This window comes from Natrix helvetica (assembly GCF_964273705.1).
Source record: "Natrix helvetica genome assembly, chromosome: 2".
In the NCBI taxonomy this organism is placed as follows: Eukaryota; Metazoa; Chordata; class Lepidosauria; order Squamata; family Natricidae; genus Natrix; species Natrix helvetica.
Window position 1 is genome coordinate 285,775,927 of NC_138552.1, and position 15,829 is coordinate 285,791,755.

General features: G+C 44.5%; 1 protein-coding gene across 2 annotated transcripts in view; it reads left to right on the forward strand.

The window, feature by feature from the left end:
• Positions 1–15,829, forward strand: part of CLUH (clustered mitochondria homolog) — a 107,555-nt gene that overhangs the window by 69,623 nt on the left and 22,103 nt on the right. For both annotated transcript variants that reach the window (XM_081944344.1, XM_081944345.1), the window contains exons 10-15: positions 344–1,038; positions 7,652–7,881; positions 9,025–9,129; positions 9,328–9,428; positions 12,206–12,358; positions 15,008–15,070. In XM_081944344.1, the coding sequence (XP_081800470.1) occupies positions 344–1,038; positions 7,652–7,881; positions 9,025–9,129; positions 9,328–9,428; positions 12,206–12,358; positions 15,008–15,070 (1,347 nt within the window). The remainder of the gene's footprint in view (positions 1–343; positions 1,039–7,651; positions 7,882–9,024; positions 9,130–9,327; positions 9,429–12,205; positions 12,359–15,007; positions 15,071–15,829) is intronic.

The window sequence follows — 15,829 nt, forward strand, 5'->3', positions numbered from 1 at the left end:
GGTTGCTAAGTGAATCTGGCTCCCCCATTGCCTTTGCTTGTCTGAAGGTCACAAAAGCTGATCGCATGACCCCGGGAGACTGTAACCGTCATAAGTCCAAGTCAGTTGCCAAGCATCCGAATTTTGATCGCGTGATCATGAGGATGCTGCAACGGTCATAGGTGTGGGGAAAACGGTCATAAGTCACTTTTTTCAGTACTGCTGTAACTTCCAACGGTCACTAAATGAATTTTGTAAGTTGAGCACGTGCACTTGAGAACAGACACGCAGAATACTTGACTAAAATAAGGAATGCCACCGTTCTTGCAATCTAGTCATCCTTTGACTGTTTTGTCCTTCCCAGGTTCACAGTGACTTCACTGCAGCGGCCACCAGAGGTGCGATGGCTGTCATTGATGGCAACGTGATGGCTATCAATCCGAGCGAGGAAACCAAGATGCAGATGTTTATCTGGAACAACATCTTCTTCAGCTTGGGTTTTGACGTCCGGGACCACTATAAGGACTTCGGAGGAGATGTGGCCGCTTACGTGGCTCCAACCAATGACCTCAATGGGGTCCGGACGTACAATGCTGTGGACATTGAAGGACTATACACCCTGGGCACAGTGGTGGTGGACTACCGAGGGTACCGGGTGACGGCTCAGTCCATCATTCCAGGCATTCTGGAACGGGAGCAAGAACAGAGCGTCATCTATGGCTCCATAGACTTTGGCAAGACAGTCGTCTCCCACCCTAAGTATCTGGAGCTGCTGGAGAAAACCAGCCGACCGCTGAAGATCCAGAAACACCTGGTCCTCAACGACAAGAGTGAGGAGGTGGAGTTGTGTTCTTCTGTGGAATGCAAGGGGATCATTGGCAATGACGGGCGCCATTACATCCTTGACTTGCTCCGCACCTTTCCCCCCGACCTGAATTTTCTACCTGTGGAGGGGGAGGAAATGCCAGAAGAATGTCAGAAGATGGGCTTCCCCAAGCAACACCGGCACAAGCTTTGTTGTCTCCGGCAAGAGCTGGTTGATGCCTTTGTGGAACATAGGTGAATCCCCTTGGTATTCCTTTCTCTTTTGCTCCCATCTTACTACAGGTAGTCCACCCTCTTATGAACCACGGCTGGGCCCAAAATTTCTGTTTCTAAGCAAGACTCTTGTTGAGTGAATTTTGCCTCATTTTACAACCTTTTTTGCCACAGTTGTTAAGTGACTCACTACAGTTAAGTTAATACAGTAACTCCTGGACTTGCAACAGTTCATTTAGGGACCGTTCAAAATTGAAACATCATTCAAAAAAAGCCACTGATGACCATTTTTCACATTTATGACCATTGCAGCATTCCTCATGGTCATGTCATCAAAATTCAGCTGCTTGACAACCGATTCATACTTACGACGGTTGCCGTGCCCCAAGGTCATGTGATCACTTTTTGTGACCTCCTGTCAAGCAAAGTCAGTGGGGAAGCCAGATTTACTTAACAGCTGTATTACTGACTTAACAACTGCAATGATTTACTTAAGTACTCTGGCAGGAAAGATCCTAAATTGGGGCAAAACTCGCACAATCTCACTTAGCAACTGAAATTTTGGGCTCAGTGGAGTTGGTGACTACCTTGCGCGAGATCACAGCCCCCAGAAGCTTCCATTCTTGGCGTGAAAAGCATTTGCAAGCCAATGGGAGGCTTGGAGCAATGAGATTTTGCCACCCCAAAGTCTTGTTGGCTCCAAACACTTTGGGCGCCGAGACTGGAAGCAGGCAAAAAACCCGCGGCGGAGTGACTGCAAAGGAGACAGCTCGCTAGATCTTCACAAGATAAGTGAACCTGCATGGCAGGATGGGTGGGAGCAATTGTGGGCACCCCACGGGAGGAAGCATGAGGTGTCTCGGTGGGTTGGGGGAGGCCTTGGGTGGTCTTAAGCAGGTAGCCTGTTCCCCGCCCCCCCAATGGCCTTCCCCACCCATCTCATGTGCATTTAACAACTTGCGCATTTGATTAGGGAATGCATGGGCGAAAGCAGGGAGTGGTCACGTTTGTTTGACGTGATTCACTCCAACGAATCCTCAGGTTACAAATGTAATGGGCAGGCTCCATTACATCCGTAACTCGAGGGCTACCCATATAATGCTCCATGTATTATTAATTAAACCTGTATGCTGCCCATCTCATCGGAGGGCGACTACAGGCGGCTTACAGACATTCCGTTCATACGCACTTTGAAACATGGAAACAATACACAAGGATCGTAAATTTAAATTTTCAATTACATTTAAAACTAAGCAGGAAGGAGATGGTGGGGCCTTTTCTACCATCCACATCCCAAGTGCCACAACCCCATTGGGGCCTGCAGGCACGTTGGCATGAGGTTTTCTTCACGGCCTTTTGGAAGCCTTCAATTTTATTTGAAGGAAAATTCAGTTGAACATATTGGTGAGCTTACTTTCCACCCTTCAGGATTCCCCACAAAACTTCGAAACGGCTACCAATTCCAGTACCAGGGTAATTTTGTTGAGGTCTTGAACATGGACCAAAGAATTCCAGTATTGGATCCGCATTCAGCAAGCAGGTTGTGTGAATTCAGCCATTTTTGTTAGCCAAGAGCCGCATCAGACCTTGAGAATAGGTTATTTCAGATATTAAACGCGTTGTCAGAAAATAGCCAGCTTCTAAGTCTGACCTACCCTCCCAAAAGAATTGTGGAAAACAAATTAAGAAAGACTTCCCTTGAGCTCTCGGAAGAAAGAGGCAATAAAAATGCAATCACTAGATAATAAATAATAATTTATTACTTACTGGTCACATTGGATCTCCAAGGCATTTTTTTTTCAATGTTACAATAATACAATACAATAGTAGAGTTGGAAGGGACCTTGGAGGTCTTCTAATCCAACCCCCTGCCTAGGCAGGAAACCCTATACCGTTTCAGACAGATGGCTATCCAACATCTTCTTAAAGACTTCCAGTGTTGGGGCATTCACAACTTCTGGAGGCAAGTTGTTCCACTGATTAATTGTTCTCACTGTCAGGAAATTTCTCCTCAGTTCTAAGTTGCTTCTCTCCTTGATTAGTTTCCACCTATTGCTTCTTGTTCTACCCTCAGGTGCCTTGGAGAATAGTTTGACTCCCTCTTCTTTGTGGCAACCCCTGGGATGTTGGAACACTGCTATCATGTCTATACTAGTCCTTCTTTCTATTAAACTAGACATACCCAGTTCCTGCAACCATTCTTCATATGTTTTAGTCTCCAGTCCCCTAATCATCTTTGTTGCTCTTCTCTGCACTCTTTCTAGAGTCTCCACATCTTTTTTACATTGTGGCAACCAGAACTGAATGCAGTATTCCAAGTGTGGCCTTACCATTATAAAGTGGTATTAACCCTTCACGTGATCTTGATTCTCTCCCTCTGTTTATGCAGCCTAGAACTGTGTTGGCTTTTTTGGCAGCTGCTGCACACGGCTGGCTCATATTTAAATGGTTGTCCACTAGGACTCAAAGATCCCTTTCACAGTTACTACTGTTGAGCAAGGTACCACCTATACTGTATCTCTGCATTTCGTTTTTGTTGCCTAAATGTAGAACCTTACTCTTTTCACCATTGAGATGATGAAGAGATGTCTGTGGTGTTAAGAGATGTCTGTGGAGATTCTCAGTCATGAGGTCATGGTTGTCCCAAAGGTACTTTATTCAAGAGGCAACTGGACTTTCTGGTTTTTCTTTGAGGACATTTTGCTTCTCATCCAAGAAGCTTCTTCAGCTCTGTAAGGGAGTAGAAGAAGGTCTAGGAATCCAGGTTCTCCTTTGAATTTTCTGCTTTCCTGCCTTACTCTTTGATGGAGTTCACCCAATGTCCCAAACCCTGAATCTAGGCTAGCAAACATGCTGTGTCCAGAATAAACTGAATCCTAGCTTAAATCATACCGTAGGTGATGCAACATATCCAATCTCATTTTAACCTGGTGTGGTTTATTGTTATGAACCTAGTTACAGGTAATGCTCGAATCAAATGGAATCAGAATTTCCATTCCTAAGCAGGGAAGTTGTTAAGAGAGTCAAGGCCAATTTTATGACCTTTTTTTGCCACAGTTGTTAAGCTAATCGCTGCAGTTGTTAAGTGAATCAGATGGTTATTAAGCAAATCCGACTTTCCCCATTGTCTTTGCTTGTCGGAAATTGACTGGGAAGATTGCAAATGGCAATCAAGTGAACACCGAATTCTGCAGCTGTTGTAAATACATATCAGTTGCCAAATGCCCAAATTTTGATCACGTTAACCCGAGGATGCTACGGTGGTCATAGGTGAGAAGTCATAAGTAACTTTCTTCAGTGAGGTTGTAATCTTGAGCAGTCACTAAATGAACGGTTGTAACTCGAGGACCACCTGTATTCTCCTTAATTAGGAGTTGCAGGTTATGGTTGAGGTTCTGTTTGAGGTACATCTTGTGATTGTGGAACATGCTAACTGTTCAGAGATCTTAAGGGGGGCATTTCTATTCCGAAAAGATTTATTGCCTAAATACTTGTTGAAGCTTCCTGGAAGCTCCCAACGCAATTAAATTTTAAAGTTATTAACTCAAAAGATAATTTAAAAAACAACCAAAGGGGGGAAGAAACCAGAAATACATTACAGATTTCACCTCTGTGTATTGTTACATTTATAACTGCACAGAAAAGGGAGGAAATATGAAACTGCTAATTAAAATGTATTTATATAGTGTATTATTTACTGACACCTCATTCCACAGGCAGCGAACAAAACATATATTACCAACAACTTTTGAGTTCATAGATTAAAATCAAACCAGTGTTTCTTAAAAACAAAGCACTTTTCATATATAACACTTTCCCAAATTAAGGCTCCTGATATTCATTTGTTAGCAAAATTTCCTTTGCAAAGCTCTAAATCCAACCGTCTCAAATTGACCCTGGCTGTCTATTTGAGCAAGGTTTCTTTTTATGACTTTTTCCATAAATTAAAGACATTCTCGCCCTGCAACTGAATATAAAATTGGTTGTTCAATAAGATGGCCGTGTTTAGATAAACCAATATACAGAACTGTGATTCTGTATTTTTAAAGCAACATTTTAAAAACTGTCCTCTGAAAGGATGGGGAACTAACATAATTCTAAACCTTAAAATGTAACTGTGAACATTTGGGGACAATATTTCTGGAAAATTCAGGAACAAGAAGAGGCTTGTTCATGCACCTGAAAGTATCAAGATAGCTGGAACCTCTGTGGGTCCATCTGCACATCTGGTTTGAGCATCAGCAGACAGATTCATTTTCTAAATTCAACTGGCACCAATGGAGTTTTTTTAAAAAAAAACTAGTAATCAAGGAAGCAATCGTGTAGATTGGATGTGATTTCTGTGCTGCATCTAACTGCTGTGATTTTTCAGGGACATCTGTGGCTCATGGTCAGAAAAATCCAGCTATAAATCAAATGATCAAAGCCACGCCTCCTTTGGACACAATACAATACTATACAATAGCAGAGTTGGAAGGGACCTTGGGGGTCTTCTAGTCCAACCCCTTGCCTAGGCAGGAAACCCTATACCGTTTCAGACAAATGGCTATCCAACATCTTCTTAAAGACTTCCAGTGTTGGGGCATTCACAACTTCTGGAGGCAAGCTGTTCCACTGATTAATTGTTCTAACAGTCAGGAAATTTCTCCTCAGTTCTAAGTTGCTTCTCTCCTTGATTAGTTTCCACCCATTGCTTCTTGTTCTACCCTCAGGTGCCTTGGAGAATAGTTTGACTCCCTCTTCTTTGTGGCAACCCCTGAGATATTGGAACAATGTTATCATGTCTCCTCTAGTTCTTCTTTTCATTAAACTAAACATACCCAGTTCCTGCAACCGTTCATCATATGTTTTAGTCTCCAGTCCCCTAATCATCTTTGTTGCTCTTCTCTGCACACTTTCTAGAGTCTCCACATCTTTTCTACCTCGTGGCAACCAAAACTGAATGCAGTATTCCAAGTGTGGTCTTACCAAGGCCTTATAAAGTGGTATTAACACTTCACGTGATTTTGATTTGGCAACCCTGAGCAAGCGATGAAATGCCCCTGCTTGGAAAACAAATCAATAACTCTCCAAATTACTTTATTCCCGCTGCTATCTGGGAGCTGGATGATAAAGTCCATTGCGATCTCCTCCCATGGTCGGCTAGGTCTGGCCACTCGTTGTGGTAATCCAGGGGGCTTCCCCGGCCGTGTTTTCATCGTTGCGCAAGTAGCACAGCTTTTTACGTAATCTTCCAATTCCGATCTCATCTTTGACCACCAAAATTGACGCCTGGCGACGTGGAGTGTTTTTAAAAAGGGGGTCATTCACAGCCATTTTGAGGTTCTTTATTTTTTTAACGCCTGCTGTTCAATCCATTTGTGAAATTGGCAGTTAAAAGCCATCAGTTCCAGAAATGTTTCTCCATTCATTCCTGTCTTCACAACACCTTTTTTTTTTCCCCAGTTGCCTCAGTTAAACATCAAAATCTTAACTATTGCAGCTGGGAATTGGCCTAAGGGGGTAAGAAAGTCATGCTCCAGTGAGCATAGAAAAGGCCACACCAAACCGTGGCGCATGGGTGTGACAAACAGGTTGGAGACAAAGAATACCTTGTTTTAAGCGGTTGCTTATCTTCAGGGCAGACTCTAGGTCTAAAAGGGGGAAGAGTCAGCGAAGATACGCGGCTTCTATACTTCTGAAATGATATTAACATGGAAGCAAAATCTGTCCAGCATTTGAATATAGGAAAAATCAGATTTTATTTCAAACTTAACCGCCGTTTTCAGAAAAGTGAGAGCCCGTAAGAGTTCCTTACTAATTAGTCCTTGACTTACAATCATTTGTTTAATGACGGTTCGAAGTTACAACGGCACTGTAAAAAGTGAGTTAGGGCCATTTTTCACACTTAACGACTGTTGCAGCATCCCCATGGTCACATAGTCAAAATTCAGAGGCTTGGCAACTGACTCATACTTACGACCGTGGCGGTGTCCCAAGGTCATAGGGTCACTTTCTGTGACTTTATGACAAGCAAAGTCAATGGGGAAGCCAGATTCCCTTAACAGCCAATTTGACTGTGTTACTAATGAAACCACTGCAGTGATTCGCCTTTGTTTTACACACACACACACACACACAGATTCTGGTTTGTTGTGTTCAGAAGTACTCTAAAAACAGCAAGGGTCTGTTTGCTGCAGACTTTAGGAAAACTTAGGCCAAGATTTAATTGCTTAATTGCAGATTTAATCTGCAGCTTGATTTTGGCCTGGCTTCTCCATTTCCCCACCCCTAAAAAAGATGCATCTGTGTGTGTTTTGCAGAGAAATGGAAGGATCTTGTGTTGTTTATTCCCATCCTTAATTTTTTTGCAGAGTTACAAAACCAATAATCCAAACCCTTTTAGTTTTACTGCTTTCTGTGATGTCTAGGCTCCTAGTGTTCCCTAGAGCAGGGGTCTCCAACCTTGGCACCTTTAAGACTTGTGGACTTCAATTCCCAGAGTTGAAGTCCACAAGTCTTAAAGGTACCAAGGTTGGAGACCCCTGCTCTAGAAGATCCAGAACCTTCATGGCTAAATATACCCTGCTCCTTCTGTCTTCCTTACTCATCGAGTCAACTCCTCTTTTCTTCTTCTTTCCCCCCTCTACAACAGGTATCTTATGTTCATGAAGTTGGCTGCTCTGCAGTTAATGCAGCAAAAGGCGAACAAGCCAAGTAGCCCCTTGGTGGGAAACGGGAGCAGCAGTCCTATCACTTTTCCAGAGAACGGTGTGGAAGACAAGGAGACCCCTCTGCTAGAAGACAGCAAGATGGAGGATAATACTCCCGGTCTAGAGCAGGTGAAAGAGCTCACAGAGACCATCGCATCAGATGATGGAGCAGGTATCAACTCTCGTGGTGGGAATCCATTTCAGCGTCCTCCATCTCCGCATGCTAGGTGGTTTTATTTATGGTTAGATTTACATCCTGTTTTTCACACAGGAGCTCAAGGTGGCATAGATAGTAGTCCTTCCTCCCGTTTTCCACCTAAGAGCAACCTTATAAGGTAGGTTGAGTCGAGAGAGAACAGCTGGCCCGAAATTGCTCTGTGAGATTCCATGGTTGAAGGAGGGACTAGAACTGGGTTCTTCTCACTCTCAGTGAGATACCTTCATCACTGCAACACAATGGCTGTATGACTGCGAGATTGCCCTAAAGCGGGTGTGGGCAATTATGGCATCTTTATGATCTGTGAACTTCAACTCCCAGAATTCCTGAGCCAGCCATGCTAGGAGTTGAAGTCCACAGGTCATAAAGTTGCCATAGTTCCCACCCGTGGCCTAAAGTCAGCCAGGGAGCTTCCTGTTGTGGCCCACCAGCGGTCTGCAGGGTTGGCAGCAGATTCGGACAGTGAGGAGGTTTGGGAAGAACATGGACCAGTCCTGGAGTCTGGGGAAGGCTCTGATGAGTGCTCTGCATTGGAGGCAGAGAGGAGGCCAGGGCCGTCTGACTGTTATCAGCTGCCTTCGGAGTCAGACATCAGTGAGGCAGACGAACAGCTTGTGCCTGTTCCCAGTGTGTGCATGCGCAGAGTTGCCAGACGAAGGGAACAGCTAAAGAACAGGGATTGACTCTGGACAGTGTGGACAGTGAATTGCCCCCCCCCCCCCCCCATAGGGAATAAAAGAGGCGAGAAAGGGGAGTTTGCAAGAGACAATTAGTTCATTCCTGCCTGAGGCACAAATTCACCAGGTGCTTTGGTGCTGAGGGGAGAGCTATACCCTGGGTCTCTCCATTCCTAATTCAGTTGAACCACATGGGCTCTGGGAGTGAGAGAAATTGAGTACTTGTGTTTCCCATGTCTGCAGGATTTTTTTATTATTATAATTTTGCAGCAGGTCCACAAAAAACATCATTTTTTTCAAATTGGATCACACCATAAACTGAGAACTATTTGCTTACTGATACCCTTTGCTTTTCAGTTTTTAATGTCTATAAATGTTTCTCGGACCCCGGTTCACATCATTTTCTCTTTTTCTCACACAGTGGACCCCAAAAGCAGAGAAGTGATTCAGAATGCTTGCAAAGCTGTTGGCTCCATCAGTAACACATCCTTCGATATACGGTTTAATCCAGATATCTTCTCGCCAGGTGAGGGTCGTGTTTTAGGTGGATTGGCATTTTCCAACAGGTCCTACTCTTTGGCCCTCTGCTGTCAATCTCAACAGCCCAGCCTTGAACTGAGGGGTGGCAGATCTTGTGCAGTTTGCAGATGGAGGTGGGGGTTGCTTCGGCTTAATCTGAAAGAGGGAATGGAAAAAAAAACCCCACAATCTGCTTATCTCCCAGGTGTCCGCTTTCCAGAGTCCAGCAAAGAGCAAATTCAGGATCAAAAGAGATTACTGAAGGATGCAGCTGCTTTTCTAGTATTGTATCAAATTCCAGGCTTGGTGAGTGAACATTCAAAAGGTTAAGGAACAGGATTGGGAAAGCACCATGGTTAAGGGGGGATGGGTGTTGTGTTTGAGAAAAACACAAGAGCCACCTGGCGTTTGCAAATGATATGTCTGATATGCATAACGATACACGTGTCTACCAAGAGTTTATGTTCCCACTTTAGAATAGAATAGAATAACAGAGTTGGAAGGGACCTTGGAGGTCTTCTAATCCAACCCCCTACTTAGGCAGGAAACTCTACACCACTTCACACAAATGGATATCCAACATCATCTTAAAAACTTCCAATGTTGGAGCATTCACAACTTCTGGAGGCAAGCTGTTCCACTAATTAATTGTTCTAACTGTCAGGAAATTTCTCCTTAGTTCTAAGTTGCTTCTCTCCTTGATTAGTTTCTACCCATTGCTTCTTGTTCTACCCTCAGGTGCCTTGGAGAATAGTTTGACTCCCTCTTCTTTGTGGCAGCCCCTGAGATATTAGAACACTGCTATCATGTCTCCCCTAGTCCTTCTTTTCATTGAACTAGACATACCCAGTTCCTGTAACCGTTTGTATGTTTTAGCCTCCAGTCCAATTTCTTCAAGAAGAAACAAAATTAATCCCACCACATACTTTTGCTAAAACCTATGATTACCAACAAATATTTCAATGCAATATATGCGCCAATCTCATCACAAAAGCAATATAGCACTAACACTTATATACCGTTCATAGTGCTTTATAGCCCTCTCTACGTGGTTTACAGAATCAGAATATTGTCCCTAAAAATCTGGGTCCTCATTTTACCCACCTCGGAAGAAGACTGAGTCAATCTTGAACCGGTCAGGATCGAACGGCTGGCAGTTAGCAGAGTTAGCCTGTAATACTGCATTCTAACCACTGCGCCACCATGGAACTTATATGTAATATATTTAACCACTGTATATAAAGAACAGGAATGAGTAGTGTTGATATGGATAATAAATTGCATCTTGTTAAATATCCTGAAAGAATAGTATGATAGACTAAACTGGACTCCCTCGTCCTATGCATTTTCCACAGGTATAAACTCCAACTCCCAGAATTCTCACCAATGGCCACCATGTTGGCAGGAGAGTTCTGGGAGCTGAAGGCCACACGACTGGAAAGCATCTGAGTTGGGTAAAGGATGGACAAACCAAAGCATTTCCTTCCACCTCAAAGTTACAATCCTACTTCATTATTCCCTGGTGATTGGCTGGGTCGAAGGACGAGTGTTCAGAAGCTTCATTTGAATATTCTGGGTTGCTAAGCTGCTTATTTGGGGGAGGTTTTAATCCCCTTCCTCTTTTGTGGATGATCTGATATAAAAAGATGACTTTGGTCTGTCCTCTGAGTTAGGGATTGGCAACCTGGGAGTCTCATCCTCATTTCAGTAGGCCATTGCAGTGGATTAGGACCTACATCAGCAGGCTCATGGTTGAGGAACGGCGAAAGAAAAGAGTTATTGTTGAACTGTGGAGTTGACCACCAGGGTCCTCTAGCCCCAGGGGTCTCCAACCTTGGCCATTTTAAGACTTCTGGACTTCAACTCTCATGCTGGCCAAGGAATTCTGGGAGTTGAAGTCCACAAGTCTTAAAAGTGGCCAAGGTTGGAGACCCCTGCTCTTGTCCATCCCAACAATGGAGAGGGAAAGTAGAATAGAATAGAATTCTCTATTGGCCAAGTGTGATTGGACACACAAGGAATTTGTTTCTGGTGTACGAGCTCTCAGTGTACAGACAAGCAACAAGTGATAAATCATGATCATAATCCTAAAATACAATCATCATCAATCATAAGATACAGACAGTCCTCAACTTACGACTACAATTGAGCCCAAAATTTATGTTGCTAAGAAATTTGGTTAAGGGAGTTTGGCCCCATTTTACGACTTTCCTTGCCACCGTTGTTAAGTGAATCATTGAAGTTGCTCAATTAGTAACACGGTTGTTAAGTGAATCCGGCTTCACCTCTTGACTTTTGCTTGTCAGAAGGTTGCAAAAGGGGATCACTTGACCCCAGGACACTGCAGCTGTCATAGATGTGAGCCAGTTATCAAGCATCCGAAAGGTAAACCACTTGAGAGATGCAAGGGTCGTCAGTGGTGGAAAATGGCCATAACTCACTTTTTTCAGTGCTGTAGTCATTTCAAACCATCACTAAGTGAACTGTTGCAAATTGAGGACTACCTGTACTTATTAACCCATCATTAGAAACTAATCACAATTGTAAATCGTAAGAAACTAATCCGTCAGGGGTCCAAGTAACAACCCCCCAACGAAAGAAGACTCCGAGGCTTGAGTTTCCTCAAAGTTCCATTTTATTAGAGATGTCATGTTGGCACATCTGGGAAAACCCGAATCTGAAAGATTCCAGGTTTTCCCCACCCAAAAGAAAGTCCAATTCCCTGCCCAGCACCTACATGTCCATCACATGGCCCAATCAGCCACTGTCCCAACTGGAGATGCCTCCCAGTCACGCCACTCCGGGTGCAGGGCAGGATGACCTTGACTCTCTGAGAAAGGAATGTTATTTGGACTATATATCTCCCATACTCCATATAATCCCCCCTCCCATTTTCCCACAGCATTGAATGTGGCTGACAGAAGGCCCAATGCAAAATATGGCTTCCAGGCCTGACACCATCCTTGATAAGTAGATGTCCACTTTCTATTTAAGAGCCTCCAGAGATGGAAAGCGGTGACACTACCTACCACTACCACCTTGCTAGACCCTTTTCACCTCTTCGGTTTTATTTTCTCTTGAAGGTCAAAGACTGCCTCGACCACACCATGTTGCCAATGGATGGCACTACCTTAGCAGAAGCCATGCATCAGCGGGGTATCAACATGCGCTATCTGGGGAAAGTGGTCACCTTCATCCTGGAGACTCCCGCCCAGAATCAACTTGATCACATCCATGTAAGCCTTCTGGTTTTTCCCACTTGTCCTCTAATTAATTAAACAAATGTATATGACAGTGATGGCGAAGCTTTTTGGCACAAAGTGCTGAAGCGCTCGTCAAGGCCGCGACCTGGAAGAGGAGCTGCCTGGTTTCCGGCACGCACATGTGCGCCGACCAGCAAGTTTTCCGGGTACTGGCGCACATGTGCACATGCTGATTAGCTGGCCGATGTGCATGCTCACACCGGAAAATGGAAGATCAGCACTTCCAGTTTCTGGCACTACTGCACACACAAAGGGCAGCTGATCGTTGCGTGCGCATGTACTCCAGAAATCTGGAAGAGGAATGGGCGATGCCACATGTGCCAGGCGACATGGCTTGATGCGCCACTTCAGGCACGCATGCCACAGGTTCGCCATCATGTGTATATGTCGAGTATACGTAGATCGCCAAACTATTCAAAATTTCTGCTACCGGTTCGTTAGAACCGGTCAGAACCGGCCGAATACCACCTCTGCTTCCATTCCCCATCATCCCGTCAGAACTGAAGAAGCTTCTTGAATGAGAAGTGAAACCTCTTCAAAGAAAAACCAGAGAATCCTGTTGCTTCTTTAAAAAACACCTATAGGACACCTGATGGCTTCTACATTAAAATAAAGGTGTTCCTGGTTAGAGATTGGTGAATTGTTAGCAGTGACTCGGGAACCATAGAAAAGATCTCTTTATCTTGTTATGGCTCCCTACTATTTGGAACCATTACCCCCAAAACCTGAATCATCAATTAACCCAAAGCCTGGGTTTGCACAGTATGCTAACCTAGAAAAACAAAATCAAGGTTAAAACTCATTATGCAGATACCTCCACTGTGCTTTTAATTGCCCTGGGAAAAGCGTGCAGCGTGAACACAGCCCATATAGGGTCACCGAGTCTCCATTCAGTGATGCTATGAAAATAGCAAAGGCAAGCAGGGATTTGGGCTGAAAAGCTCCATTAAGAAAGCAAGTTTGGTGTGGAGGTTTTCTTTTGCTTGCATTGAGTCTTTATCGATTAGCCCTTGGGCCATGTCAAAGTGCAAAGTTATTACTAAAATTGGATAAAAAGCAGTTTAAAATGGAATTTGATAAAATACAATTTAAAATAGGATTTGATAAAATACAATTTTAAAATGGAATTGGAATAAAATGCAGCCTAAAACGAAATTGGAATAGAATACAATAATTTAAGATGTAGATAAAATATGATAAAATTACACTTCGGTGTCACCCGTGCAATCGACCCCAATCAGTCTCAACCGAACCGTTTTGTTTTAAGCACTGTGCTGTGTTAAATATTATTTCAAGGTTCTGGCCGCACATAAAGTCAGTTGTTTTGATATGGGGATCCCAATGGGTCCTTCATTCGGTATATAGACCAAGGTATCTGTCTCTCAACCCCTTATACAAGCAACAATCAAATAAGATGTGAGCCAGGTCTTCTACCTCTGTCACTTTGCAAATGTGTGGTATAGAATGGAATCTCCCATATCTGACCATTGTGTCAAACTGTTCGAGGTGTGGAGGTCAAAGCACCAGGCTAGAAACCAGGAGACTGTGAGTTCTAGTCCCAACTTCATCATGAAAGCCAGCTGAGTGACTATGAGCCAGTCTCTCTCTCTCTCTCTCTCTCTCTCTCTCAGCCCAACTCACCTCATAGGTTTATTGTGGTGGGGCAAAATAGGAGAAGGAAGGAATATTTTTGCCCCCTTGAATTATTTGTAAAAATAATAAAGGCGGGAGGGAAAATCTAAAAGAAATAAAATAACAATTCCTTCTTTTGAAAAGTCACCAGTCTCAAACGGGGATAGTTTGTGACTCCTGCAGCCTGGAACTTTCTACCATTCTTTCTTTAGGGAAAGTCATAACATTTCCTGAATTTGGAGCCAACCTGAGCACTGCCTAAGGCAGTGATGGCGAACCTATGGCATACGTGCCATAGGTGGCAGGCAGAGCCATATTTGCTGGCATGCTAACAGTCCTCTCCGGCACAAATCTGCATGCCGGCCAGCTGATTTTCTGGGCTTCCAGAAGGCCGGGGGAGGCCGTTTTCACCCTCCCCAGGTTTCAGGAATGACTCCGTACCTGGGGAGGGCAAAAAACAGGCCCAACAAGCCAACTGGAAGTTCATTCCCAATCGTTTTCAAACTTCCGGTTGGCCCGTTGGGGCCATTTTTCGCCCTCCCCAGGCTCCGGAGGCTTTTCTGAAGCTGAGAGAGGGTGAAAAACGGCCCCAACGGGCCAACCGGAAGTTCAGAAATTATCTGTTTCCAGCTTCCGGAGGGTCTTTGGTGGGCTGGGGGAGGCCGTTTTCGCCCTCCCCAGGCTTCAGGAAAGCCTCCGGAGCCCGAGGAAGGGTCATGTGCGCATGCTCGGGGAGGGGGTGGTGGCGCGAGATAGCGCGCACACGCAATTTTGGCACGCCGCAAGAAAAAGGTTCACCTTCAGTGGTCTAAGGAATTCTGGGAGATGTAGTTCTAACATACCAGTGAGCCCCAAATCAAGAATCCAGAATTATTTCTGTCTTTGAGAGAAAGAATGCCAAGCAAGATCCTATGTCGAACTGGAGAAGTTTTGTTTTCATAGGGCAGCCCGAGGCTTTTGTAATAACTGCTTTTGTTCTTTGGAATACAGAAAATAGGAATCACGGAACTGATCACTCGGTCAGCCAAGCACATCTTCAAGATATACCTGCAGGTATGAATTGGGTTCTCCGACTTTGAATGTCGTCACTCGCTACCCTTTCCTTAGCGCGATTATTTCTCCACCCACCCACTCGCGCCCTCCCCAGTCTCCTTCCTCAAACTAAGAGAAGCCATTTCCTCATTAGGCCCTTGGGACGGTTGCCTAGCAACTGGAAATGCAATCTCATTAGGACCTAAAATAGGTACAGGCCTCTGTGCGGAGCGGGGGTGGGGCGGGGATGTCTCTCTTGATGGCTGCAGCAACATTTGCACGCACGCATGCGGGCATCTGTTGCAAAGATTTCACACCCAGGTTTCCATCTTCCTTGGCGTTTCCCCTTTGAAAAGCAAAGGAAGGGGGGGTGGGGACAGATGAAGGTTGTGGATTGTTTTGGGCACAGCTAAAAAGAAAGTCTCACCTTGAGTAAAAGGGACATTTAGCGGCATTCTTGGTTAGCCAGATCTCGGGACACTTTGCAACCTTCTTTGGATTTCTTTCTGGAATAAAGACACTTTGCTAAAAATATATATATATATATTTTGCATGCTAACTCTTAACTCCCAAACACCTCTGCACATTTACCCGTATTTTTTGGACTATAAGACGCACATTAGCTTTAGAAGAGGAAAACACACACACAAAAAATATCTGCCGTCAGAGCTCCGCTCCTTTCCGCCCACTGCCAGTCAACTGAGCTGAGCTGCTGCCGCCGGCGGGAAACACTGGACCCTTTGCTGTCGAGCAACTGATCGACAGTTGAATCGGCTTCCC